We start from the raw sequence: 27,748 nt of genomic DNA on the forward strand, positions 1-27,748 counted from the left end.
TTATATCAAGAGGAATATTTGTAAAACTCGAAAGAGTTAAATACCTCTACAACAAGAAGATTTGCACCAAGGAACACACCATCACAACACAACTCCAGCAGCTGACAAGGGACGTCAGCCAAAATTAAAAGGGGGGCAGTTGTTACGTATGACTTTGTAAATCTTTATATTTACATAGAAACAACGTAGTTTAATTGAATTATATAGAATCCATTTCATAATTTTGCCTTGTAACCTAAAAACACAATTATCGTTCTTACACAAAAATACATATTTATTAGTAACACCAATAAATTCCAACATTAAGCAAAACTCTGAACAACCCACTTTTAATCAGGTAATTAGCACAATTAAATTAAGCAAAGCACATTTTTCCTTTTTATGTTAATATCGCAAGGCAAGATTTCTTTCAATTATTTGTAAATTATTGCACAACAACGAAGTGGTCAAAATCTAAATTTCACAAGTACCAAATTCTGCAAGCTGTCAGAATAAACTGCATTGAGGATTTCCCCACCTAATTGTCAATCAATAAAAAGACTTGACAAGGGAAAATCTGGGCAGTTTTAATTCAGGCAAAGTACCTGAACGTGATATATATATTGTGAGTCATTAAGACTAAAGAATTTTTATCCTTTTGTGAATTGAAGGGCGTAGTCCCCATTTATTGTAAAACAGAAATATTGAATTGAGATTAAGTCCACTTTAAAGAATATCAAGTTTGAAGCTAAATACGAGTAAGAGAAAAGGAAGATTGCTGCGATATAAATACAAATAAAAGAAGCAAACATAACGATTAAAAGTGAGTAAATAATTACACATTACACTCATATACACAAATCAATTTTCAAAGAAATACGTAAATTTTCATAAGTTGATTTCATGAGATTTTACTAAAAAGAATATTCACATTCTTTTTTTATTATAATTTATATTTTAATCCCAGAACATTTATATATTGGAAAATTAAAGGTTTATAAAATATATGTAAATCTGATAATTAAATAAATATTAATTTAACCAATAATTTCTATTCTTATTAATTGTAACTACACAATTGATATCAATAATTGTGAGAGTGGAAAAGTCCCCTACCTATTCAAATTTATTTAATTTGCTGAAGAGCATTTTTCGTTATCACGACAGATTTAAATTGATAATAAAATAATTTATCTATTTTACTTTTATTAAATTAAATCCTATTCGTAACACGTCTCAAAATCCGTTACCCGATTTTGAGACGAATTCGATCAACTTTTATGAAGTTCTCCGCCATTTTCAAATTTGAAAAACTGACATTGGACTCTAAATCAACGACTTCAGTATTTCTTAATCACTGATTTTAGTAAGTTTAGTGGTTATATCTAAATTTATTGTTTCAATTTTTGCTGCAAATGTTGAAGGAATGATAAAAATTAAAAAAAATAGTTTCGTTCACTAAATCTAGTCTATATTTGTCATTTTTAATCAAATCAAGGTCCACAAGGGCTAACAATTTTCGTAATGTTAGACTCTTAATAAAAAAATTAAAACCTAAATATTTTTTACTGTTTAATGTAAAATAAAGTACAAGTTACTTAAGTGTCTAAAAAATAAAAATCATCAAAATTTCCATGAAATTTGATTTTTAATCCACTGTAACATTCTTAATTTTCATTGAATCTTAAATTATGACATATGGATCGAAAGGTAATTTAATTATCTTAACAATGACACCCTATTTATTATATTTTGACATATATATTTATGTTAAAAATTTAAAAAAAAAACTACATTTTTAGCGTTTTTATGGTTCAAAGGCTCTGAACTACGGGTTAATATTAAAAAATTTTATTTACAAATATTGTGTTCTCATTTTTACACAAATAAAAAGATTTTTAGGGGATGAGACTCAATTAAAAAAAACTTTTAAATTTTTTGGGACACCCTAGTATACATATAACATTGTACACACCACAAAAAATAAAAAATAATTTAACAATTTAAATAATTTAAATTGTTATAAAATATAATAATTAACAAATAGATAGCTTTCATTCCCCTCGACTAAAAAAAGTTTCTTTCCACATTTTCTTTTTAATTTAAGTTAATTTCAAGAATTTATGTCTTTTTTGTTTAAAAAGTAACTTATTTAAATTGTTGTAAACAATATTAATTAACAAATAAATAACATTGATTCCCCTTCATTAAAAATGGGTTTTTCCATATTTTCTTATTAATTTAAGTTCATTTCAAGAATATGTCTTTTTTGTTTAAAAATTGACTTATTTAAATTGTTATAAACAATATTAATTAACAAATAAATATCTTGGAGCCCTCTCCACTAAAAATGTTTTTTTCACATTTTCTGCTTAATTTGAGTTCATTTTAAGCATATATGTCCTTTTTGTTTAAACAGTAACTTACTTAAATTCTTATAAACAATATTAATTAATTTTTTTATAAAAGAAGCTATTTTTTAAAGTATTGATTATTATTTATAAAATACCTCTAACGATTAATTTTAATTTAAAATAATTGTCTTTCAGAATCCGATGCTACAAATATAAATGGCCTAACTAGAAAAGAAATTTTTGATATATTAAAATATAATTTAAAAGCACCTGCTGCTGAAATATATAGTAAAATCGAAGAAGTCGTGTCATTGAAAATTGGTTTGAAGCAATTTACTTTAGACGAAAAATACAAAGCGATTTTGAGAATTTTGACAAGTTATTTTAGGATTAAATAGAGTGATAGTCGTCGTACAGAAGCAAGATTTTATAATGACAATGATGAATGGTTACAGGTATTTATAAAGAAAATAGAGTATTATTTATATAAAATATGTAATTTTACAATCAAAGTAGTAATACATTAAGTTAATAATAAAAATAAATATAAATAATAGTACATTGTACAACTAGTGGCGAAAGTGTGATTTTTTGAGAGTGAAGTTTGCGGCTCGAGCGTAGCGAGAGCAGCAATCACTCGAGAAAAATTATTCTTTCACCACGAGTTGTGCACTACGTTTTCTCCAACGCCTTGCGAGGAAAGGTTTCTTCGTGAGTTTCGTATAATTTTAATTTAAAATGTTCTTATGTTTAATATAATAAAAGACGAATGTTTTGAGTGGGGAAGAAGTTAGATACAAAATAAATCTCGGTCAAAGAACAAGAAAAAAGAATAAATTCATGATTTACTTTCGCCACGCCAAATTTACTTTCGCCACGCTAAAAATTACTTTCGCCACGCTGAATTTACTTTCGCCACGCCAAATTTTACTTTCGCAACGCTCTTCAGAGCAGTTGAGAAAAGTTCTACTTTCGCCACACTTTTCTACCAAGAAAAGTACTCCTTTCAGAGCAAGTGTTGGAGAAAATATAAATAATACAAAAAATAATAATTTACATATAACAATCTTCCAGGTATTTGTTCAACTATTGGAAGAGGAAAAAGAAGGTGACCATGAAGCTGCTAAATTGACAACTGATACGAAGGGTGGAAATTCGGAAACATTAGACAGAAAACGTTCTGCATTGCATTCAGTGACATTTCGGATAGGCATAAACGAAGAAGAGTACAATCCTTGCGAGAAAATACTGCAACTGAAGAACTCGCTTATGCATGTTCTTATGCGTGTTTAGCAAAATCTTCTAAATTGTTTTCATCAGTTAAAAAATTAAATAAAGCTTGTAAATAATGTTATCCATCGGAGAAATTTGTAACAAGTCAGGATAGTGCAAAAATAAAAATACAGGCCCTGCTTTATCATACAATCGAGCGCATCATCAAAATCAAAGTAATGTTATTGAACGTTTATCTGATGAACAGTTACAAAATTTAACATTGATTGGGAAGTGAGGTTTGGATGGTAGTTCTGGGCATAGCATTTATAAGCAAGAGTTTGATTTTAATAAGTCACATCAAAATCTTTTCTTCACTGCTTTTGTGTCTTTGCAATTAATTTTCAAAACCCCATCCACAAGTGAATCGACTATTGTTTGGCATAACCGAAGATCATCTTCACTAGATTCTGCAGACCTATCAAAATGAAATTTGCTAAGGAAACCGACCGACTTGTAAAGGATACGATGAATCATGTACAAAAGCAAATAGACGAACTTGAGCCTTATATAGTTGTTAATTTTCAATTATGCTTAACTATAATAGATCAAAAAGTATGCAATTCACTCATGAACGTAAAATCTGCTCAACGCTGTTTTGTTTACCTTGAATCGATTTCGAAGTTTAATAAAATTGATCATATTTTAGAATTGCCAATTAAAGAAGATGCTTTGCAATTTGGATTATCAACTCTCCATGCTTAAATTCGATGCTTCGAATGCTTGTTACATACCGTAATCTGGGGCTATAAGGAACAGATTTCAGCTTTTAAGTCTTGCAACTTTCTTTTTTATTGAAATATGGCCTTAATTTTTTTTTCTTGATCTTGGCGAGCACTTTGAAGGGTTAAAGAATTGTTTTGATCAAAGTTGGAATTTTAAGCAAAAAATACGAAAAAGACGCATTTTTTCGAAATTACAAAATGGGGCTATAAGGAACAAGGCGGTAAAACTATTGGAAAACGTATTTAAAGTTGAAGAAATTATTTTTTATTGATCGAAAGTAAACACAAAATATAAAACAAATGTAAAAACAAAACTAAACGTTGCTAGTATCATCAGTTGAGGTCGATGATGATAACTGGTCGTTTTTTGTGACTTGTCGGTACCAACACTCTTTTACAATTTCGAACCATCTTTGAACACTAAAAACCAAATTAGGTGATAAAAAACAAACGAAATTACGAAAAACTTACGTTTTCACAACACACTTTAACAATTCGGAAGAAATAATTGTGTTCCTTATATACCCGCCGTTTGTGAATTTTGGTTTTTTTCTCGTAAATCTTACTGTAAATACAAAATAAACGTATTTATTACTTAGTGAACTCAATAAAACTTCCCATAATAAATCTCTTTCATAAAAAAAAAATTACTTTAAGAATCTAAAATAGGAACAACTTACCTCGGCAATCAAATGGTTCCCAAGTTTGAAATTTCACTAAAACACAATTACTCACTTACAAGCTACTACTGTTCACAAAATTATTAATAGTCGCAATTATTGCATTGAATAGTATTGGCAGTTACCCCAGCAACAATTTTTCAAAAGCAAGTAACACAATTTATTCATACACGTCCCCGATAACTTCAACTCCACCCGAACACAGAGTTTTGTTCCTTATAGCCCCGGTTTACAGTATATCCTATAAATTAGATATTAAACGCTGGCAACTTTGTCAAAACAATGATGATGTTAAAAAAAATAGTAGAATTGGCCAAAAAAAATACAATCATCTTTTAAAAATCAGTTGCACTTAAACATCGATATGCCGAGAGCAGGAGGAGCTGGAACATCAAATGATGGTAACACTGCACGAGCTTTTTTCCAGAATTCCGAAATAGTAGCACAAATAACTGGCTTAAATAAGCAACTTATAGATCGATTCCATGTTATACTGCAAGCAATATCATGTGGTTTTGACATCGATATTGAAGCTCATAAAAAATATGCTTTAGAAACAGCTCGTGGATATATTCTGCTACATGGAAAAAGTATTATCGGTATGTAATAAATTATTTTGAGAATTTCGGCTACGCTTTGTACGCAAAAATTACAGAGAGAAAACATTAGAAGACGTATTCAAACGCTTCTTAGAAATGAGCGATACATTTATCTCAAATTGTCGAGCGATCCCACAGAAACCATTGAAATCTTTATCACAAGAAGTCTTACAATTACTTAAAACGCCGTCTACACCTTTGTACAAAAATATTAATGAGGAATTTTAATTGGACGACAGTAGTACAAGTGAATCCGATATGTCAAATGTTGATTCTGAATATGAAGAAGTATTCTTATATTAAATTTGTGAACATTCCCTAAGTAGCTCGTAATATTACAGTAATTTTACCCAGTATTATTACTATGGTATTACAGTGATAATAAATTGTCCGTCTGATGGTAATATCACGTGCTACTTGAGAATGTACTGATTATATAAATATATTTATATTAACTTTAGAATTTACTGGATATTCTTTATTTCATAAGCATCCCACAAATTTCTAAGAAACAAATTTTAGGCATATTTACTTAATTTTTAAAATGATCGGCAAACAGATCAGCCCCATCATTTTGAATTTTGAAAAACCAATGACAGATTCGTAATATGGCTTAAATGAGAGCTCAAACCCTCAACTTTAACATCCAAAATCAAAAAACCATGTAGAAATAACTGAAAATTGTTAGGAACAACTTTTTACCGAATGCGCGTAAAACAGCTATTATTTTAGCGATCATATAGGGTAAATTGGTAAAATGTTGTTCCCCACAATTTTGAGTTATTTCTGAATGGTTTTTTGCTTTTGGGTGTTAAAGCTTAGGGTTTGACCTCTCATTTAAACAATATTTGAGCTTTTTATTACGTCGCGTTCTTTTTTTATTGTGCTTCAAAAAGTGACATAAAAGCCATTTTTGGCACTTTGACCCCGTTTTCTTAAAATTGAGACGTGATGAGACAATTTCACTTACAGATTCGTGATCTACGTCAAAAATCCTGTAAGATTCACTTTCGTTTATTCTTGTAGCAAGAAAAAAACCTTAATTTTGTCGACCAGTGTTATCTTAAGAAAAACACCTGACTCTAAACCAAAGAGTTCAATCGATATCTAATAGATGTCACTAATTGCTGATAAAGTCGAACTCTTTCATAATAAAAATTCCTAATCAGCATATAATTTCCTGCATTCACTATACAGCTAGTGTATGGACTTGATATGAGAATAAAAGAAGATTGTACGTCCAGGCTGTGTTGGCAAGGTGCATTGGTAGGCTTAAGTCCCGCGATAGGCAGCTATTAACTGGGGTTCGAGTCCTCACAGATGCACAGTGCAGTCGTTCCCAAAGTTTATTTTTTCAGCTCAAAAATTCAAAAATATAATTATTTACCGACAACCATATCGGAATAATTATCTTAAGGAAAACACCTGACTCTAAACCAAAGAATTCATTCGACATCTAATAGATGTCACACGGAAAAAAATTTCTTATAGAAAACACAAACTTTTTTGTAAAATATACAAATAGGTTAAGTTGTGCTTTGTACAGGCGAGTTTTGTGTTTCCAACAAGCTGGTTTGGGTGTAGCACAAACCAATCTGTAGTAACACCAAGAAATTCACGCATGCGCAAGAAAACTAAAGTGATCGTCAGCTGCGTGAATGTTTATAACCTGTTGAGTTTACATCATATTTGATATTATTTTCCTTTTTTTATGAAAGTGATGTTTTTTAAAGTTGAAATGTGCCAATAATATAATCATGGACAAATTCGTGGAAACAGCATTAATAAAATGGAAGTTATCCCATTTGCTCGAAGCATTTAAAAGTAAGTATCTTTTATAGTGTAGATAACATAACCTGAAAAACACACATGTATTTTATTTGAGTAATTAAACATTATCTTTTGTTTTTGTACATTGGTCTAATTAAATTAAATTTTTTGTAGAGCATAAAATTAATTCTGAAAATTTATTTTATTTATCGGAACGACATATTAATACTTTGATACCGGAAATCGGCGATCAATGTATTTTCATAAAGAATCGAGAAATTTTAGAAAAAGATTCTGAAAAAACAAATTGTGATATTTCGTCGAATTCTGTTGGTGAAAACAGTGCTTTAGAAGATTCCGTATCCGATCGTTTTTCTTTAGAGAAAGCAATTGACAATAGTTCGATGCTTTTAGATACTAATCTTCTTGATAAAAGTATTACCGAAAATATTAACGATTCTTCATTATTCGACTCACATTTAGAATCTGATAGGGAAGAAAATTTGATCGTGAATCCAACAATCGCAAGTTCGGAAAAAAATGCACAATTACCAAGTAAAATTTTTTGTTTACCCCTAACACTTCAAGTGGTTTAATTATTTTTATTGAAGAATTTGAATTAATTTTTTGTAATCGTATTTAATATAATATAATAAAATTGTTTATTTTTGTCGTACAATCAAATTAAAGTTTTATGCAAAATTTGAAAAAAAAATTCAATTTTGTATAAAACTTCAATTTAAAATAAACAATTCTTTTAATTTTATTGGTATGTGGTTTTTAGATTCAATGCTACAGCTTTTAAATTCAAGCTTTCGAGGAAGAATAGTTTTAGCCTATTATAAGTGCAAAACAGAAGTTTTGTATAGCGAACTTAGTGCGATAATAATTGAAAATGAATTTGAAAACAGCTCAGATTTATGTTACAAGTAAGGATTTGGAATCAAATGAAAAGTGAAAACAAGAGATAAAACTTTTGTTTTAAAAATATACTTTTTTAAAAAATAGATTTTGATAAAGCTTACACACATTTTTTAAAATTATTTTGAATATTTTTATAACTAATTACTCAATTTAATTTGCTGTAAACGTTTTAAACAAAACAGTTTGTATTCAATTAGTTTAGAAAAAATGTCAAAATTTTATTAATACAATTTATTAATTAATTTTTTTGATTAACAGGATAACACAAGACAGATTTGTTGCTTTAAGTAAAGAAATTAAAGCTATTTTTCCAACTGAATTAATCGAAACTTGGTATACAGCTTTAACGAAAGGTACTGATGGAACCAAAATTTGTCCTAGAGGCAAATTATATAATGCTTACAATGAAAAACGAAGAATTTTAAATGACATCAATTTTATTAACAAAGACTTAAAAAGAAAAAAAAGTGACGCCACTCAAGAAGGTAAACTTGTTTTTCATGTATTTATCTACAGTAAAATATATAACACAATGTTTAATATATTGATTTTTTTTAGAATCATTGGAGAGTGACGGTATAAATTTTCTAAAGAATCATATAGAGCCAGAAAATTTAATCCTTGCGGCATGGATTTCCTCTAGGGAAGCTCGCTTGAATTATAAAGATTTTAGCATTGATGACTATTATAATGAATTTAAATGCCTACAAGGAAATAACGGTCTCACATTGGTAAATAAAATATTTTTTTATAAACACAGTAAAATCTATATATGTATTTTCTCTCTATATTAAAATTTAATAACTTATTGTTCATAGCTTCTAAACGATTTTGATGCCATTCATGCTATTAATAGTGGAAAATTTCTTTTAAATTAGCCAACAGTAGCAAAAAAAATTATTACACTTTCAAAAAAAAGGTTGCTAAATCGAAGCAAAATGCGGAACTTTTTGAAGTATTAGAAGAACACAAAAATTTGATCAACGAAGGTAACAACTACAAAATTTTGTATCTTTGTATCATTATCATCCTTTTATTTTATTGTGAAATATATAATGAAAAATTTAAACATTTTATTAAATGAAACTGATTTTTTTTACTAATATAGGTAAGGTAGAGTTAATTGCGTTAATTGTTTTGCCTTATTGGATGTATCATATCGTAAGCGGAAAAAAAGTAGCAGTTGGACTCCTACCAAAAAAGATATTGTCGATTCATTTGTGCTCCACATTAAGGTAAAAAGTTACAGCAATTATACACGCTAGAACAATTTTTCTCTTACAAATCTTTAAAAAATTATTCGATATTATATAAATGTTTGTTTTCAGACATACGAGGAATTAACACCTTACCAGGATAAGAAAAGAGCCATTTACTTTGAGGAAAAATTAACTTTTCAACCATATCCAGTTCTGTGTGGAGCTTTAGATCAAGTTCATTTTTCATTCGTCATTATCAATGACATACAGTATTCAGTCGATTCGCCTCTACACGCAGTAGATGCTTGTTTTGAATCATTTTTTGCACTCAATGCGCACTATTCGGTAGAAAGCAGTAGCTGTTGGATCTTTCTTCAGAAATTTGTTTTTAATATTCCTGTTGTAAAAAAGGACTCAGCAGTGAATAAGCTCATTACACAATTGCAGTGAAATTTAAGCATTCAGTTAAAAAACCGAATTTACGTATCGTTGACCTATTTTTTTAAATTAATAACTAGATTTCTTTATAAATATTTATGTTATATATAATAATATAAAAATTTCTTTATAAATTTTATTTTGCGCATAATATTAAAAATGGCGGATTATAAGAAAGTAGTTGATGTAAAACAAGAAAATTTTAAAAGAGACATTAGATCTATACAATTCGTCCATTCCAAGAAGTGTTGTACAAACTTTTGTAGATAAAATGGCTAAAATCATTTCGGAAACTTATGTACCCTTTTTAAAGCAAGAAGTAGAAAAAAAACTGAAATACTACCCTAACTCAATTGTGAACGAAATTTCGATGGTATTTGAAAAAAACAAATATCCCTTTGAAACAGTAGCAACAGAACATTTGCGCTTTGAATTATATAGAAAAGAAGCTTTATACACAGATCCAATCGAATATGTTGTTGGTCAAATAAAAATGCGAAAAAAGTGCAAGTATGGAATTATTCGGCAGACTGTTTTTGTAAAAGGAATCCATATCCCATTAGTTGTTACTTTAAAAACATTTTTTAATTTACCAGGAGTTTTAGATGAAACATTAGATTACCTAAAATTTTTAGAAAATGAGAATCAAATTTTCTCAAATTTTGTGCAAGGTTCCTTTTGGAAAAACAGACCCAAAGTAGATGATCGTTTAGAATTACCCATTTTCCTTTTCTTTGATGATTTTGAAACGGGCAACGCACTAGGCTCTCATGCGGGAAAAAATAAACTCGGTGCAATTTATGCATCAATCCTATGCTTACCACCACACCTAGTTGCAAAAATTAAATGTATATTTTTGGTATTACTATTTCGATCCAAACACAGAACTCTATTTAAAAATTATTCTATTTTGAAACCGCTATTACTTGAACTGAAACATCTTTTTGAACAAGGAATAAAATTTACAATTAATGGAACTGAACGAATTATCTACTTTCGGTTATGCTTAGTTCTAGGTGATAATTTAGGGTTGAATAGCATTTTTAGATTCGTCGAATCATTTAACGCTAAATACTTTTGTCGATTGTGTCATGTTATGTCTGCTGTTTCAAAGTACCTCACAAAAGAAGATCCAACTGTATTGAGAACAAAAGAATCATATGATAAAGATTTGAAATTAGGGGATACTTCATCGACTGGTATAAAAACTAAATGCTGCTTTAACAATATTGCAAATTTTCATGTTGCAACAAATAAATCTGTTGATATAATGCACGATATTTTTGAAGGTGTAGCGTGTTATGTCCTTGTCAAAATATTAAATCAACTGGTTTACACCGATAAGTGTTTTACTTTGGAACTTCTGAATGAAAGAATTGAATGCTTTGATTACGGTGATTTAGAAATGGCAAACAAACCAGTGCATATCGTAGAACAACATTTAAAATTAAAGCAGAAATTAAAAATGTCAGCATCCGAGATGTCATGTTTTGTGCGATATTTAGGAGTAATGCTTGGAGATTTAATCCCTCGCGAAAATGAATCTTGGAATTTATATTTAAAACTTAGACAAATAGTGGATATAGTAACAGCTCCCAGACTTCTCCGTAGTAATACTTTTCGTTTAAAAGAGTTAATAGAAGAACACCACTTGCTGTACATCAAACTTTTTGGACATTTAACACCGAAGTTCCATAATATGACTCACTATCCGGATATCTTGCTTACCAGCGGTCCATTAGTGCACCAATGGTCAATGAGATTTGAATCAAAAAATAAAGAATTAAAGCAAACTGCTACGTCAACTTATTGCCAAAAAAATATTTTAAAAACTATTGCCATTAAACATCAATTGTTAATGGCTCAACTTAATTATTCTCTAATGATCGCAGAAAATATAAAAGTAGGCCCTCGAGAATACTCTTCTGGTTCACATTGCTTATCTAATCAAATTTGCGTTAGTTTTGTTGAATTCGAAGGAGTTAAGTATAAAAGTGGAACAGTTTTTTTAAAAGAAATAACTGAAGATTTACCAGTGTTTGCAAAAATTGATAAAATTTATGTTTTGAACGACGAAATTAAATTTTCTATGTTTACTTTAAAGACCATTGGTTTTGATTCCCATTATCATGCTTATTGTATTTCCAAAAGTATAAGTTCTACTATTTCAAAAGATTTAAAGTCTATGGGTAAAATGACTCCTTGTTTGTTAACAGAAAAAAACAGGCTTATATGTTTCGACAAGGTATGCGCTCTAACTAAAAAATACAATTAAATCTAAAGAATATAATTGTATATTGTATATATTATAAAAAATGTTTGTAAATTAAATAAATAAATACGTTCCATTATTTTTAAATATTATCATTTAAAACCCTTAAATATATAGCAAATTTTAAATAAGTTTTTACTAATTGAAAAAAATTATTATTTTATTTACACGTAATTTTAACAGTTCAAAACAAAATCAATTCTTTTTTATATTAATAATAAATTTGAATTTAATTAAAATTAGTTTTTACTAATTTAAAAAAAATTATTAATTTATTTACACGTAACTTTACTAGTTAAAAACAAATTAAATCTTTTTTATATTAATAATAAATTTTAATTTAATTAAAATTAGTTTTTACTAATTTAAAAAATTATTATTTTATTTACACGTAACTTTACCAGTTCAAAACAAAATCAATTCTTTTTTATATTAATAATAAATTTTAATTTAATTAAAATTAGTTTTTACTAATTTGAAAAAAATTATTAATTTATTTACACGTAACTTTACCAGTTTAAAACAAATTAAATCTTTTTCATATTAATAATAAATTTTAATTTAATTAAAATTAGTTTTTACTAATTTAAAAAATTATTATTTTATTTACACGTAACTTTACCAGTTTAAAACAAAATTAATTCTTTTTGATATTAATAATGAATTTGAATTTAATTAAAATTAGTTATTACTAATTTAAAAAAAATTATTAATTTATTTACACGCAATTTTACCAGTTTAAAACAAATTAAATCTTTCTCATATTAATAATAAATTTTAGTTTAATTCAAATTATAGTTTTTACTAATTTTAAAGAATTATTATTTTCTTTACACGTAACCTTACTAGTGTAAAACAAGTTAATTTGTTTTCATATTAATAATAATATTAATAATATTTATTGCTTTGTACATTAAATGTAATTTTAAATATGTATCATTCGTGTAAATAATTAAGTAATATACATTTTATAAGAAAATATTGTAAGTTTAACAATCTATAAGATTTGTAGAAATCACAAGCTAAAGTTTGTGGCCACACTCATTCTGGTTTGTGTATTTCCCAAACTCAGCCGTTTGTGGATACTACAACCGCGGTCTGTAGATGGCGCAGGAATTCTTGTGAATTTTACAAGAAATTTTTTTCCGTGCACTAATTGCTGATATAGTCGGAATCTTTCATAATTAAAATTCTTTATCAGCATGTAATTTCCTACATTAATATTGAATTATCTTTCACATTTTTTTTCGTGCCTGCCCCCGACCAGAAGCACTCGCTTCGCTCGTGCATCAAATGTCGGGGCAGGCGAATATTGTTTGAAGGAGAGAGTCAGAGAAAAAACCAGAGCTTCACGAGTGTCCGCTAGAGGCGTTGAAGCAAGGAGCAAAAGTAAATAAAGATGGCCGGCTGTCAAATAAAAGAATGAAACACGATTGCAATTTTCTTAAAAAATAAATTAGCGAGCGTACTTTCGACCGTATATAAAGAAAAATAGTATACATTACGTGGGCAGAAATTCGAAAGCCCTAAACTACGCGATGATGCCCTCGGCTTCGCCTCGGGCATCATTTCGCGCAGTGCAGGAATTTCGAACTTTCTGCCCTTATAATGTAATATACTATTCTTAAATATGTTTAACTGTAAAATCATTTGGAACTTAAATAGATTTTTGGAAAATAATATTTAATTATTATCGATTATTTTATTATAGGAAGATTTAAAAAAAGATTCAAATTTCAAATCCTTTAAAATAGAATAATTTTTAAGAATGGCTACTGTAACTTATTAAAAATAATTCTCAAAATTTCAATTTAATTATTTTTTACAAATATTAACAAAAATATTTCTAAAATCCATTTGTTTACAAGACAATTTCATGAAATTTTGAAAAATTTAAAAGTTTTTTAATTACAATCTTTTACAATTTAACTTTTCTAAAACTTTAATTTAAAACGTTTTAAAATGCAATCCATATCATTATTATTAATATTAATTTAATATTCTTAAATATAGAAAAGGTTGTTTATGAATAATATGTTAAAAAACGAATTGATGTTAATGCAACATACTGTTTTTTAAAAATTTATTTTCTAAGAAAAACAATTTTATTTATTTTAATTTTTTATTTACTTTATTCATTACCTATTTAAAAATTAATTTTTATAAATTTCGTATCACTTTTGTTTTAAATAGTTCAAATGTTTAATAATTCAAATTTGCTTTATTACAATATTATTTAAAAAAAATTTTTTAAATTGATTTATTTTTCACTATTTTATAGTATTTGAAATTTTTAATTTTTAAATGTTTTCGACAAATTTAATTAAAATTATATTTTGTTTAATTATTGTTAGAAATAGAAAGAAATTAAATTAAACTTAATAAATTCTTTTTTAAGTAGGTATGTTACTTACGTTGGACAATAAAATTCATAATTTTCTTATAAATTCTAGAAATTGAATATTTTTATAGTACTTTTGATAAAATTCCCTAACAAAATAAAACGATTTTATAGAAGACCAATCAATTTTTCTAATGAAATATAATTAATAAGGCTTAACCCTTTAACGCCCGACTTTTTTGTAGCAGTGCAATTCACGTTATTGCTCGTATATAAAGGTTTTCGGGGTCGCTGAATACGAATTTGAGGTCAGATTTTAAAAATTCAAAATGGCGTATCCAATATGGCGACCATCTTTTCTAAAAATTAATTCAATTTGCCTGAAAATTGTTACTCGGGGGTTTTTGGAAGCGCTAATTACGAATCCGATGTCCTTTTTCAAAATTCAAAATGGCGGATCCAATATGGCGGACATCTTTTCTAAAAACTGATTCAATTTGCTTGAAAATTGTTACTCGAGGGTTTTCGGGGTCGCTGAATACGAATTTGAGGTCAAACTTAAAAAATTCAAAATGGCGGATCCAATATGGCGGACATATTTTCTAAAAACGGATTCAATTTGTTTGGAAATTGTTACTCGGGGATTTTCGGAGTCGTTGATTACGAATTTGATGTCAGATTTTAAAAATTCAAAATGGCGGATCCAATATGGCGGACATCTTTTCTAATAATTGATTCAATTTGCCTAGAAATTGTTAGTAGGGGGTTTTCAGGGCCGCTGTTTACTAATCCAATGTTAGAGTCTATGTTAGGCAATTGTTTTTCTATAGTCACGAATGTAAACGAACATTTAATTTTGACATCGTTTTCTCATTAAGCATTTGTTTATCGCATTGTCACAAATGTAAATTCATATTTTATTCGGATCGCGTTCTCATGTTAGGCTTTTGTTTTCCGATTTTCACAAATATAGTCAAGCATTTTAGATTGATTTCGTCTTTGCGTTAGGCATTTGTTTTTCTGATTATTACGAATATAAAAATGAATATTTCATTAATCATTATGATGCCGGTTTTGCGTTAGGCATTTGTTTTTCACATTGTCACAAAGGTAGACGAACATTTTATTCTGATCTCGTTTTTATTTGGACATTTTATACACTAAATTGAAACCGCTATTTAACATTTTAAAAAATTAAAATCGTAATCAGCGACCCCGAAAACCCCCGAGTAACAATTTTCAGGCAAATTGAATCAGTTTTTAAAAATGATGTCCGCCATATTGGATCCGCCTTTTTGAATTTTTAAAATCTGATATCAAATTCGTAATCAGCGACCCTGAAAACCCCCGAGTAACAATTTTCAGTACCTTTGTTTCCTTTTATTTTCGAATTTTTAATTTTGTTGCAAATTTTGCAACAAATATTTTTTTGTTATTATTGTTGTAATTACAAAATTGTTAATTATTTTTTAAAATGTAAATTTTTTTCATAAAGGTTTATAAATTTGTGGGTCGTGAGCGTTTAGAAATCAAAAATATCTTAATTTTTGTCAAAGTTATAGATTTTAGAAATCAAAAGTGGTTTCGATCGAAACCGCTGGGCGTTAAAGGGTTAAAATAAATATTTCTATTTTTTCTCACAAAATAATCAGTGTTTTAAAAAAAATTCTAAAATCCCGGTCAAGATCAAAATTCACTGTCATTTTTCGGTTTTCCCGGTCCAGCGGCCATCCTGTACTTTCACTTTGGATTTATCTTTTGGATTTTTTGTCCTGGTCAGAAAGTCCAAAAGAAATTAAAAAACCAATGAAAAAATTGAGATATAAAAATTTAAATGGTTGCCTTGAATGAAATTGTCCTTTCTTTTGAGTTGCTTATTTCGATGACTTTGAATCGAAAGTAGATAAACTTAACATTTTAAATTTCTGAAAATAATTAAATTATTGAGCAATTGAATTAGAATTATATTAAAAAAAATGTGTACTTTTTGTTAAGAATTTTATCAAAATTGTTGAAAATAATTGTATATTTCTTGGAATAATTGTTTTAAAAATTTTATAGAATAATTGAAATTTTTTTATTTACGAAAATAATTGAATTTTTGTAAAGATTTTTTTTATTTATGAAAATAATTGCATTTTTGTGAAGATTTTTTTTTATTTATGAAAATAATTGAATTTTTGTAATAAATTTTATTATTTATGTTAATAATTGAATTTTTGTGAAGAATTTTATTATTTATGTAAATAATTAAAATCCTGCGATTTTAACATTAACATTTTAAGGTTATGTTATTCAGTGGTCACGTGCCCCATATACTTTACTAAGGAAAAACGTCACACTGAATAACATGACCTTAAGTCTCGATTTTATAGCGTAAAAAGTAAAAACGTGGCTTTTTCACATGTTTCATAATTTATTTTGGATTTTCTGACATTGGATATTTTTATTTTGGATTTTTTGTACTATGGACTTTTTTTCTTGAATTTTTCGGTCTGGATTTTTTGGATTGGATTTTTTGTCCTGTAACCAATATATTCTACTCTATTTCTTATCTTTTAACAGATATGTTAATATTTAAAGAAGAAAAATGATAGAAAATTGTTTCTTCGAAATTCTCGCGCTTGAATAAACAATACGTCGAATATAAGACATGACCGAAAGTTTAATGCAAGGAGAATTAAATCACAGTAATGACACTGAAGACAAAGGAGTAAATATAAGAAATATAAAGAACGAAATTGACCAATTTGATGTAAGCATTAATAGTACGTCGAATATAAGACTTGTGGCCGAAAGTTTAATGCAAGAAGAATTAAATCACAGTAATAACACTGAAGACAAAGGAGTAAATATAAGAAATGGAAAGAACGAAATTCAACAATTTGATGTAAGCATTAATAGTACGTCGAATAAAAGACTTGTGGCCGAAAGTTTAATGTAAGGAGAATTAAATCACAGTGATAACAATGAAGATAAAGGAAATATAATAATTGGAAAGAGCGAAATTGAACAATTTGATGCAAGCATTAATAGTACATATTTTTGTTTTATAATAAATTAAGCGAGGGTTTTATCAGTCTTAATGAAATATTAATTGGAAGCTATATTTTCGGATTTTAAACTACAAACGATTTCAATATGAAACTTTTTTCAAGTTAAATAATTTCCTGGTATCATAATTTTCTTGTCGATTTCCAATCAAGAAACGTTAAATTCTTTTTAACCTGACAGAATTTAGGTGCATTGGTTATCATAGGTTTGCTTTTTTTCTTGTTTAATATTTCCAATTCATCTTCTCTGGCTTATTGGATATTTCACTGATCGATTTTAAAAATGCACCTTTAATGTTTGGTGTATAATATACTATTACAGTACTTTAAATTTTAATAAAATATATTATTTTAGTGTGCAGATTTCGTGAGTAATGAACCAGCTATCACTGAAGAAGGAATAGTAAGAGATTTTTCTCAAGATGATAATTATGAAACAAATGCAGAATGTAGTCAAAATGAAGTAGAGAAGTTATTAAGGAAGAAAGAAAAATTGTTAGAAAAAAATAATGATCGAGATAGTTTTGATGCACCCTTTTTTAATGAAACATCACCAGTTAAATTAACAAGTACACCACTTCATAACACTCGCAGTAATAAAATATATTTTCCAGATAAAGTTTCTGACATTTGTAGTAATAAAGGTTTAGAAATAGTCCCCGGAAATGAAAAATTTAATGAAAGTATGTCAGTATCATTACTAAAATAGACATAAATTTAAACTTTTCAGCAAAAAAACAATTTTTTATGAAGAAGGTCCAAAGTAATCTATTTGTTAATTAACATTCTTTGCAACAATTTAAATAAATTGCATTATGCATTATTAACTGTCCGGTGGTCATACTAGACTAATTTAAATTGATTTCGATCATGTGCAATGGAAAACTAAAAAATAAACATGATTTTTTCTAAAAATATTGAAATTTGTTAACTTTTTGAGTAACAGGAAACAAATAAACAATTAAAAAATCAAAAATCGACTTTGATGGATCTCTTAGTAATTTTAGACCATTAAAATCGCAACATTTGATAAAATTTGTAGTTTCTAAACAATTTTCAATAGTAAATTGTAAAAAAATCCCACTGTGCATCGCGCTGGATGCGCGAGCGGACGGACAAATTTTACTTATTACACTATATCTTTGCCAAATTTTTTCGGACAATTTTCAGACTTATATTTTCTATTTGGGGAAATCCCAAGCTGAAATTTCAACTCCCCACCCTTTTGATAGGGGTGGGGGTTAGACCTGTAAATTGGTATATTAACTAGTACCTACTAGGGTAACATTCATATTTCCAAAGTATAAAAGAAAACCAAGAACTTTTTTTTATTTTTGGGGCAGTTCAGGAATAATGCCTCATTTAGCAAATCGAATTTATAAGTTTTGACGTCATTTTTGCGGCTTTAGTCACTTCTATGCGTGACGCCAGATTGTCGCTTATGTGGTTAATTTAAGTGCAGCTTTGTCAGATTAATATTAAAGTGGAATAAACGATTTGAAAACTAATGTTATTAAATTTTAATGACATTTATTTATTTTTTTACAAACTCTTTATACGTTTGACAGTCCAGATGTCTTTTTTACCTAAATTTCATGAGAAAATATTCCCCAGTTCAGTAATTTAGTTTTTTAAATTTTGTTTTAAATATCTTTTTCTATTTTAATTTACTACGTGATGTTTTGAAAATATGATAAATCTCACTATTGACTATATTTTAAATTCAAAAGATTCCAATATAATTTAACGTTTAAACTTTTTGAGATTTATAAGTTGATATAAATATTTTCCATTAAAATTCAATATTATTAAAAAAATTTCTCTTTAAAACTATTCTATTGTATATAGGTAATTAAACATGATACATTAGTCTAAGAAGAGAAAAAAAAGAAAATGTTGCTTTTAATATTCCTGAGAAAGTTTTCATATTCATTGGCATCAATTTTCCTGCGCTCAAAACAAATGGTATTTCAGTTATCATTAAAATAAAGTACAAGTCTTGAGATAAGTTTTTTGGGAAATTATACCATGAAATTTCATATGTAGCAATTGATAATTTCTTTATTCTTGAAGATAACATTTCTCCAGCATATGCATATAGAAATAATTGGACCAATAAAAGTTCTGAAGCAAAAATTGGTTTTATGCCACCTATTAATCCATACATTTGAATATTGACTAGTCCTTGAATTCCTAAAACAAAATTTTTTTATCTTTAAATAAAACATGTGTGACAATGGTTTTAGAAATAAAAGTTAAAAGTATAAATTTTAATTATATTTTTAAGTCCACAGTTAATATTATTGAAATTTCATTTTAGATTACTGGATGTAAAATCATATTTATCCCACATACACAAAAATTTTCATGAAACATGGTTCCTAAATGTTTTTTGGGTCGCTGATTACGAATCTGAGATCAGTTTTCAAAAATTAAAAATGGCGGATCTAATATGGCGGAGAGAAAGTTAAAAAAATGAATGGTTTTAATGAAACATGGTTCTCAAATGTTTTTTGTTTCGCTGAGTACAAATATTAAGTTATCATTTTTAAATTAAAAATAGCAACTCTAAAATATCGAACGAACTTTTAAATAAATAAGTAAAATTTTTGATTTTTTCGAAAATTTGAAGGGGGTAGAGGGGGGTCAATTTGACCAATTTTGCTAACACCGACTACTTTGTGAATTTTTTCTGAACATACTTGTAATGGCAAAAATTTTTTAGAATATGTTTCTGAAAGGTTTTTTCGTTCTTTTTCCAATGGTATATTTTATTTTTTAATATTTTAAAAATTTACCCTAATTTTTGATAATTAATATTTAATTTTCAATTTCTCAAAAATCGGTCCGTTTTTTTTAAAATAAATTATTGCAAAGGAAAGCTGAGGTTTTTTCCTATCGGCATGTAAATTTTCAGAATGCCCTTTTTTTGTTTTTGAGTTATTAAATTTCAAATAATAAATTGCGTCCCGGGCGCCTCGTCTCACGCCGGTTGCCACGCGGCTTAGTGCAACCGCATATTTTTTTAATTTTTCAAAAGAATCTCGTCTGTTTATAATTATAATTAAAAATTTGACTAATTCAATTATATTAAAATATATTGATGTTGATTGATAAGATATTATTATATATAAGCCATATAAGCTTATATGTAATAAAATAATAATAATTATAATAATAATATATTATATATATTATATATAATATGTAAAAATCTGGCACCAGATTAGTAATCAACGACCCCATAAACCCCCTGAGTAACAAGTTTCAAACGATTTATTTAATGGTTTAAAACTTGAAATAGTAATTCTGTACCAGAAAGACACCTTAAATGTATATTAAAATTAAGTAATTTGAAATAAAAAAATTACCGTAAGAGCAAATTCCAGTAATATTAACTATAAGTTGTAATAGAATCATAAAGTTGAAGGTCTCTTCTAAACATCGTGCTTCAGACCACAAAAGTTGATGTTTCTCTACTAATTTAATGATTTTTGTTTTCATCTCTTTAACATCAAACTTTTCTTCGAATTGTGCAATTTCCTCATATAAAATTTCTAACTGTCCACTAACAAGCATTGACAAATTAAAAAAAAATATATCTATTCCAACGTTTCCAAATGCTGTTGTAATCAATTGAAGACTTTGCATGAAACTAATTATCAAATATGAACTTGTAGAAACATTCATAAAAAGGCACTTGGTTTGCACTGGAAAACCTCGATTAATAATAATTTTATTTGTGCTACTGTTATTTATGGAGATATCAATATTTTCCTTGCCCGATATTGCCAAACTTGAAAGAATTTCTAATGAAATTATCGTAGTAGTAGAAATTGATTGAACGTAAAATACAAAATTTCCTCGTTTCACATACTTCATCATAACATTTTTATACCTTGTCTCTTTTATCAAACTCATGTCGTCACTCACTGTGCAAAGGATTTTCGCCAGATATTTTCGATGATATCTAAGAGACAAAACTTTTAAGGCTGCTATTGTTCCTAATTTTTGGAACTCAATGAAGTCTATTCTTTCTTCTGAGGTACAGCATCCGTAACTTATTTCTAATGTAACACTTATAACCAAACTCATCTATAAAAAGTTAAAACATTAATTGTGTTAATTATTTCTTCTTTTCATATTTTTATTTTATTTATTTTCAATAAGTTTGTTTTCTCGTGGAGGAAGCATTGTAGGCCTTAGATATATGTATAAAATTTTGTGAATACGATAACTTAAAGTGAAGGGAGGATCTCTCCCAGCATTGCTAGTCAAAATAACAACCATTTAAGTTTTCAATTGAACTACTTTATTTATTAGTACTTCATTAGTACTAACGCAACGCTTGAAAACAATGCATATGGGCAAAATTCCTCAACTGTCCAGGTTAAAAAAATGAATTTTCTCGAAACTTTATTAAAATGTTCCTATTATAAGTAGAATTGTAAATATGAATCATTATTAAATTTAATAAAATATTTTTGGAGTTACGGAGTTTCCAAATTTTGACTTTTTTGAAAATATATTTTTTTTATTTAATATATTAATAAGTGAAAATGATCAAATTAAAATTGTAAATAGTGATTTATCAATGGGTTTTCACGAGCTACAAGCCGGTGAAGAAACAAAAATTATTTTCTTTCAATTTAACCTTGAAATTTAAGATAAAATTTTTAAATTCAATATAGGGTAAATGCACTAGTAGTCGGACACTTAAGGATACGATCTTATATTATGCTTTTTTTCTTGAAATAGCAAATATCTACTGTGTTTATAAGCACATTATCAATTAAATGAGTTCTTCAGGATTAAAAATCATGTAAATTTGTTACAAATACTTGAGTATTTAATAAAATATAAACATTTTAATGAAAAATTACGAATGCTTTAGTAGTCGGACACTTTTTTTCCTTGTTTCTATAGTCGGACATCTGTCAGATATTTTGGATTTATAAAGTAAAACAGATAATTTTTTAATTGCTATCGGCTGGAAAATGGAATTAAACCATACTAGAAGTTATTAATATAATATTTAAATCGTATAAGTTTTAAAATTTATGATTAATTATCAGCAAAACTTTGTGCTACTCATTGCGCTACTCGAAAATGGTTGTATCTATAGTCGGACACCACGATTTTTAAAATATTAAATAAAATATTTATTGTTTAATTATTTTGTAAAATAACACTAATTTCATAAAATATAAACTTTACACATTCGTCCAGTATATTTTTTTAAGTAAATATCACAATGCATTATTATTTATTTGCCAAAAAACATGAAAGTGTCCGACTACTAGTACTGTCCGACTATACCCGCACTTACCCTATCTTAAAATCTGTTTTTTCCTAACCTATCCCAATGGAAAGCTTACCTTTTTTTCCTATGTGCCATGTAAAAATCAGAGTGGGACGCCTTGAAAAGTTTTGCAGAAAATAATAATTTATCATTATTTTATAAAGATTTTTACATGGCTCATAGGAAAAAAAGTAAGCTTTCGATTAGGATAAGTTAGAAAAAAAATATAAAATTTTATTTTCCTTAAAAAAATTTTGACATTTTTTACAAAAATTAAATGTCGAGAACACTGAAAATCCGAACGAAATGCTTCTTGAATTTTCTCAAATTTTAGCAAGGCCAAGTTTCGGTATTGAAAAACCAGAAGAACTTTGTCAAAGCTGGTACGATGCTGAATGTGATGATTGTGGTTGGCAACCATTGTCAGATACTGAAATTGTTCTTTCAGTCACAAATGGTGGATTCGAGGCTAAAAGCATTCTTGATACGGACAATGTAAATAGCGTAGACACAACGTACGAATCTCAAGATTTGACATGTTCAAAAGCCTATGACTGCCTACAGGGAGTGAAAGAGTGGATGCAAACTTGTTAAAAGTATTTACTAGACAATATTAATAACTTAAAATTCAGTGAATTAAAGAGCTTAATGATTCAAGAATTGAATAATTCTCCTGAAAATGAGGAATAAAAGGATATTTCAATATATTTATTTATTTATTAATAAACGGGACCAAGCCCTTTTGTACATTTGTACTCTTACAATCTAAAGTTGAATATACAACCTATACATATTTGTTTTAACAATATAGCTAGGTGGCTGGCAAGTAATAACTAAAATTAATCAAAAGCAAAAATTGCACATAGTACTACAACAATTTAATTATACAATAATGCCCGTAAAGATGCAGTGAAACTGGCAATACTAATTTCAAAAAAATTTACATTATCAGAAATTGAATTTTCCTCTCTACTGAGTCTACTTATTAAAGAAATATAACCATAATTCGTTCTATGATACGGTACAACAAAAACACAATAGTATCTACTTGATCTCACAGGAACATTTAAATTAATTAATGACAATAAATGTGGACATTAAATAAATCCATTTAAAACCTTATAAAAAACAACATGTCAGAGAAAAGGAACCTAGACGTGACCAAGGGAATGTTAAATGTAATACGTAAATTACTGTAGTCATAAGTGTGTTTGTCAAACAGTACATTGAGTTGACGTGCAGCAAATCGTAAGAATCTATTCTGAATATGCTCAAGTCGAACAATATTGTAAGTATAAAATGGAAACCATATAATTGAAGCGTATTCAAATATAGATCTGACTAATGAAAAGTAAAGAGTTCTGAGTGTATTCAAGTTATGAAATACTGATGCACGTCGCATAACAAAACCAAGAGACCTTAGAGCTCTTGAAACCACCTCAGAGATGTGTTCATTAAAAGAGAGATCACTACTCAGAAGTATTCCCAAATCACGGATACTAGTTACCCTGTCTAAATCATTTTGACCAATGGAGTGAAGATAATTCAAGGTAATACCCTTAGAAAATAAAATATTAAATATTATTAAATAATATATATTAATATGAAGATTTAACGTGTGATTTTTAAAATCTTTGATTTATATTTTCTTCATAACTATACTCCGTTAATAAGAATGTTCAAAGGGATATTATAACTATTTTATGGAGAATTTAAAGTTTTTCTTTAATTTTTAATATCTATTTAAAACATTTGTAATACATAACAATAGTTTTACTATTCTTGCATTGTCTAGATTTAAGCTTTTAGTTTTTTAAAGTTATGTTAACATTACTATTAAAATAGTGTAAATTTGTTCTTTATTTATTAATCATAATAATTATGTTTGAATATACACGTTAATTATGTGTAGATCTACCACAATAATTAATTAGTTTTTATACATTTAGTTTTTTAAGTTCTGAACTTATAAATATTGACATGGAGAAAAGTTATTGTTCATTTAGTACTCACAGATATTATTCTTAAAAATATATTTTAATTATTATTCCACAACATTAATTAATTCGTTTTCATTAATGTTGTCTTTTAAAGTTATGTAAATATTAAGTTATTAAAAAATACTGAAAATTTAATTTTGATTTGCATCAGTTCACTATTGAAATATTGAAAATGTATTGTTTATTTATTACTTATAATTATTACATTTAAATATTTAAATTCCACAAGGAAAAATCGCCCCCCAAAAGTGTTTTCCCGTGTCTCGTCTCACTCCTAAATAATTAGATATATTTAGTTCCGATTTATCATGATAATTAAGGGAATTCATGATAATAAAGAATATTCTCGAAAATTGCAAGTAATTTTTGAAATAATTATTGAAAAATGGAATTAGAAAAGTTGGATTTTTGGCATTTTTGGCAAAAGTTTCGGACAATAATATGGCAGCGAACATACAGACAAGTGGATCTATGTGTCAGTGGTCAAGGAGGTGGCGCCAATTCTCGGAAGTGGTCGCGACTTGAACTAAGGAAATGCATTAATCTCAAATTTCTCCACTTTCAATCGTTAATAAAATAATTTCCTCGCAAAATTATTGCAAAAACGAAGAGGGCCGCTCCTTGGAGAGTGAAATTTCTCTATCATACCCTTCCAAATATGAACCTGAAATATTTTATCCTCTTAAAATAAGACGTCTATACCAAACCGTTCATAACCCCTTTTTTCCGTATATTTAAACAATTTTTTTCAATTATTATTTATCAAAATTTTTCTAAATTTCGAGAGCAGCGCTGGCCCCAGAGCATTTCTCTATATTTACCAAAAAATCCCGACTCAAAATATTCTTTTCTTTTTAAATGAGACGTCTATCACGAAAATTAAGTAGTTTACATTTTTTGTTTCTTAAAGTTATGTAAATATTAAATTATTAAAAAATAGTGAAAATTTAATTTATATTTTAATTTATATAAATTCACTATTGAAATAGTGAAAATTTATTATTCATTTATTACTCATAATTATTATTTTTTAAATATACGATATTTATAATTCAACAAAATTTCATTTTAAAAAAATAGTCAATTCATAGCAGTTCATATTATATATCAAGCGCCACATCTCTTTGTTGCATATTACGGCACTAAGTGTTTATACTTTGAGGTGTCAAGGTGTCTACTCCGAACTATAGACACCAGTACCGAGATGTCTAAAGTTCGGAGGTTTCAGTGTATAAACAAATAAAAATTTAAAAATCAGGCTCGACAAAGCAGATCAGGCCTGCAGACCTTTTTGAAACTGAATTTTCAGGTTTGCACCACTGTGATGTCGCTTAACCCTTTGAAGCATGGTGGGAATCCCTATTCCCACCTAATTTCTTTCAGATTTTGGCTTATAAAGCATGTCAGAAATAATTTATTTCTAATATTTTGTAATTTTATGTTGCCCAAGATGTTGGCGGATATACCTAACAATACAAAAATCAATATTGTTTAAACTGAAGATTGTTATAAACAAATAAAACATTAAAAAGTGCGTATTTTGCAGCAAAAATTCATTTTTCACGTTGAATTGCATTGAAAATTAATAATAAATGATCATGTAGGTTTTCGGGGTCGCTGATTACGAATCCGAGGTCAGTTTTTAAAAATTCAAAATGGCGGATTCAAAATGGGGTAAGATTTTTTTTCAATTCTATCAGATTCGCTTAAGATTCATAACAGATGAGTTTTTTGGGTAGCTGATTACGAACCCGATGTTAGTTTTCCAAAATTCAAATTGTCAGATCCACAATGGCAGATGCTTTTTTAAATTCATTGGATTTGCTTGAAATTTTTTATGTGGGTGATTTGGAGGTTGTTGATTGCGAATCCGGAATCACATTTTTCAAATTCAAAATGTCGGATCTAATATGGCGGTAGAATTTTGCAATAATTGTTCATTTCTACTAGAAACTTGTTACTTAGAGTTCTTCTAGGTCACGAGTTGCATATCGAATGTCATTTTAACAAATTGCAAAACTTGGATGATTTTGTATTATTCTCACTTCACAATTTTCACTTCTTACTTTCCACGCCACACTTTCTACATCCTGCTTTCCACTTTCCTCTTTCCACTCTTCACTTTGCACTATTGTCACTTCTATCGAGCAAAAGTAATGCAATATTGTTGCTGCATGTTGTGTAGGTAAGTAATGTTTAGTTGAATTTTTATATTGTTTAGCGCTTCTAAAGTAAGCATACGAATAGATAACAGACACAACGGCGATTTATCCTTGTTATTTTAGTCCTGTCTATATTATGTTTTTATTATAATGCTCAAATAGTTGGTTGATATAAACGCAGGATTTTTTATTTGTGTTTGTAAAATATTCGACTGTAAGTAACATATAATAGAAAAACGTTTTATTGAGTGAAACAAATGGAAGTCGAATTAGCAGAAATTCCAAGTGATAACGAGTCAGTTGATGGATTGTGCAGCTCCGATGATGATCTTGAAGATAATGACCTTACTAATAGTAAGGAACGTAGAAGAAATACTGTTGACAACAATGATGTTGATGACGAGAATGATTTTGATGAAGATGACGATTATTCATTAGAAGTAAGAGAAAAATGGAAAAGAGTAAGTAAACCGAGAGCTGATCTACCGTTTACGAAAGATTGTGGGCCAAATATTCCGGATGCGGTATGTTCTCCAATCGAGATATTTTTTTGCTTATTTCCCGAATCACTTATTAATCTCCTAGTTGAACAAACTAATATTTACCTGTTGCAAAAAAGAGGTAAGCAAAAAGAAGTAAATCAAACCGAACTACTAACTTTTTTAGGAATTAACATTT

General features: G+C 27.8%; 1 protein-coding gene across 1 annotated transcript; it reads left to right on the top strand.

Moving 5' to 3' along the window:
• Positions 1–11,036: 11,036 nt before the first annotated feature.
• On the top strand, positions 11,037–17,134 carry LOC122513007. The gene is made up of 2 exons (XM_043629234.1): positions 11,037–11,977; positions 17,119–17,134. The coding sequence occupies exons 1-2, from the start codon at positions 11,037–11,039 to the stop codon at positions 17,132–17,134; spliced, it is 957 nt and encodes a 318-aa protein (XP_043485169.1).
• Positions 17,135–27,748: the final 10,614 nt, after the last annotated feature.

Source organism: Leptopilina heterotoma, unplaced genomic scaffold, assembly GCF_015476425.1.
Source record: "Leptopilina heterotoma isolate Lh14 unplaced genomic scaffold, ASM1547642v1 Lhet_130, whole genome shotgun sequence".
Taxonomy (NCBI): Eukaryota; Metazoa; Arthropoda; class Insecta; order Hymenoptera; family Figitidae; genus Leptopilina; species Leptopilina heterotoma.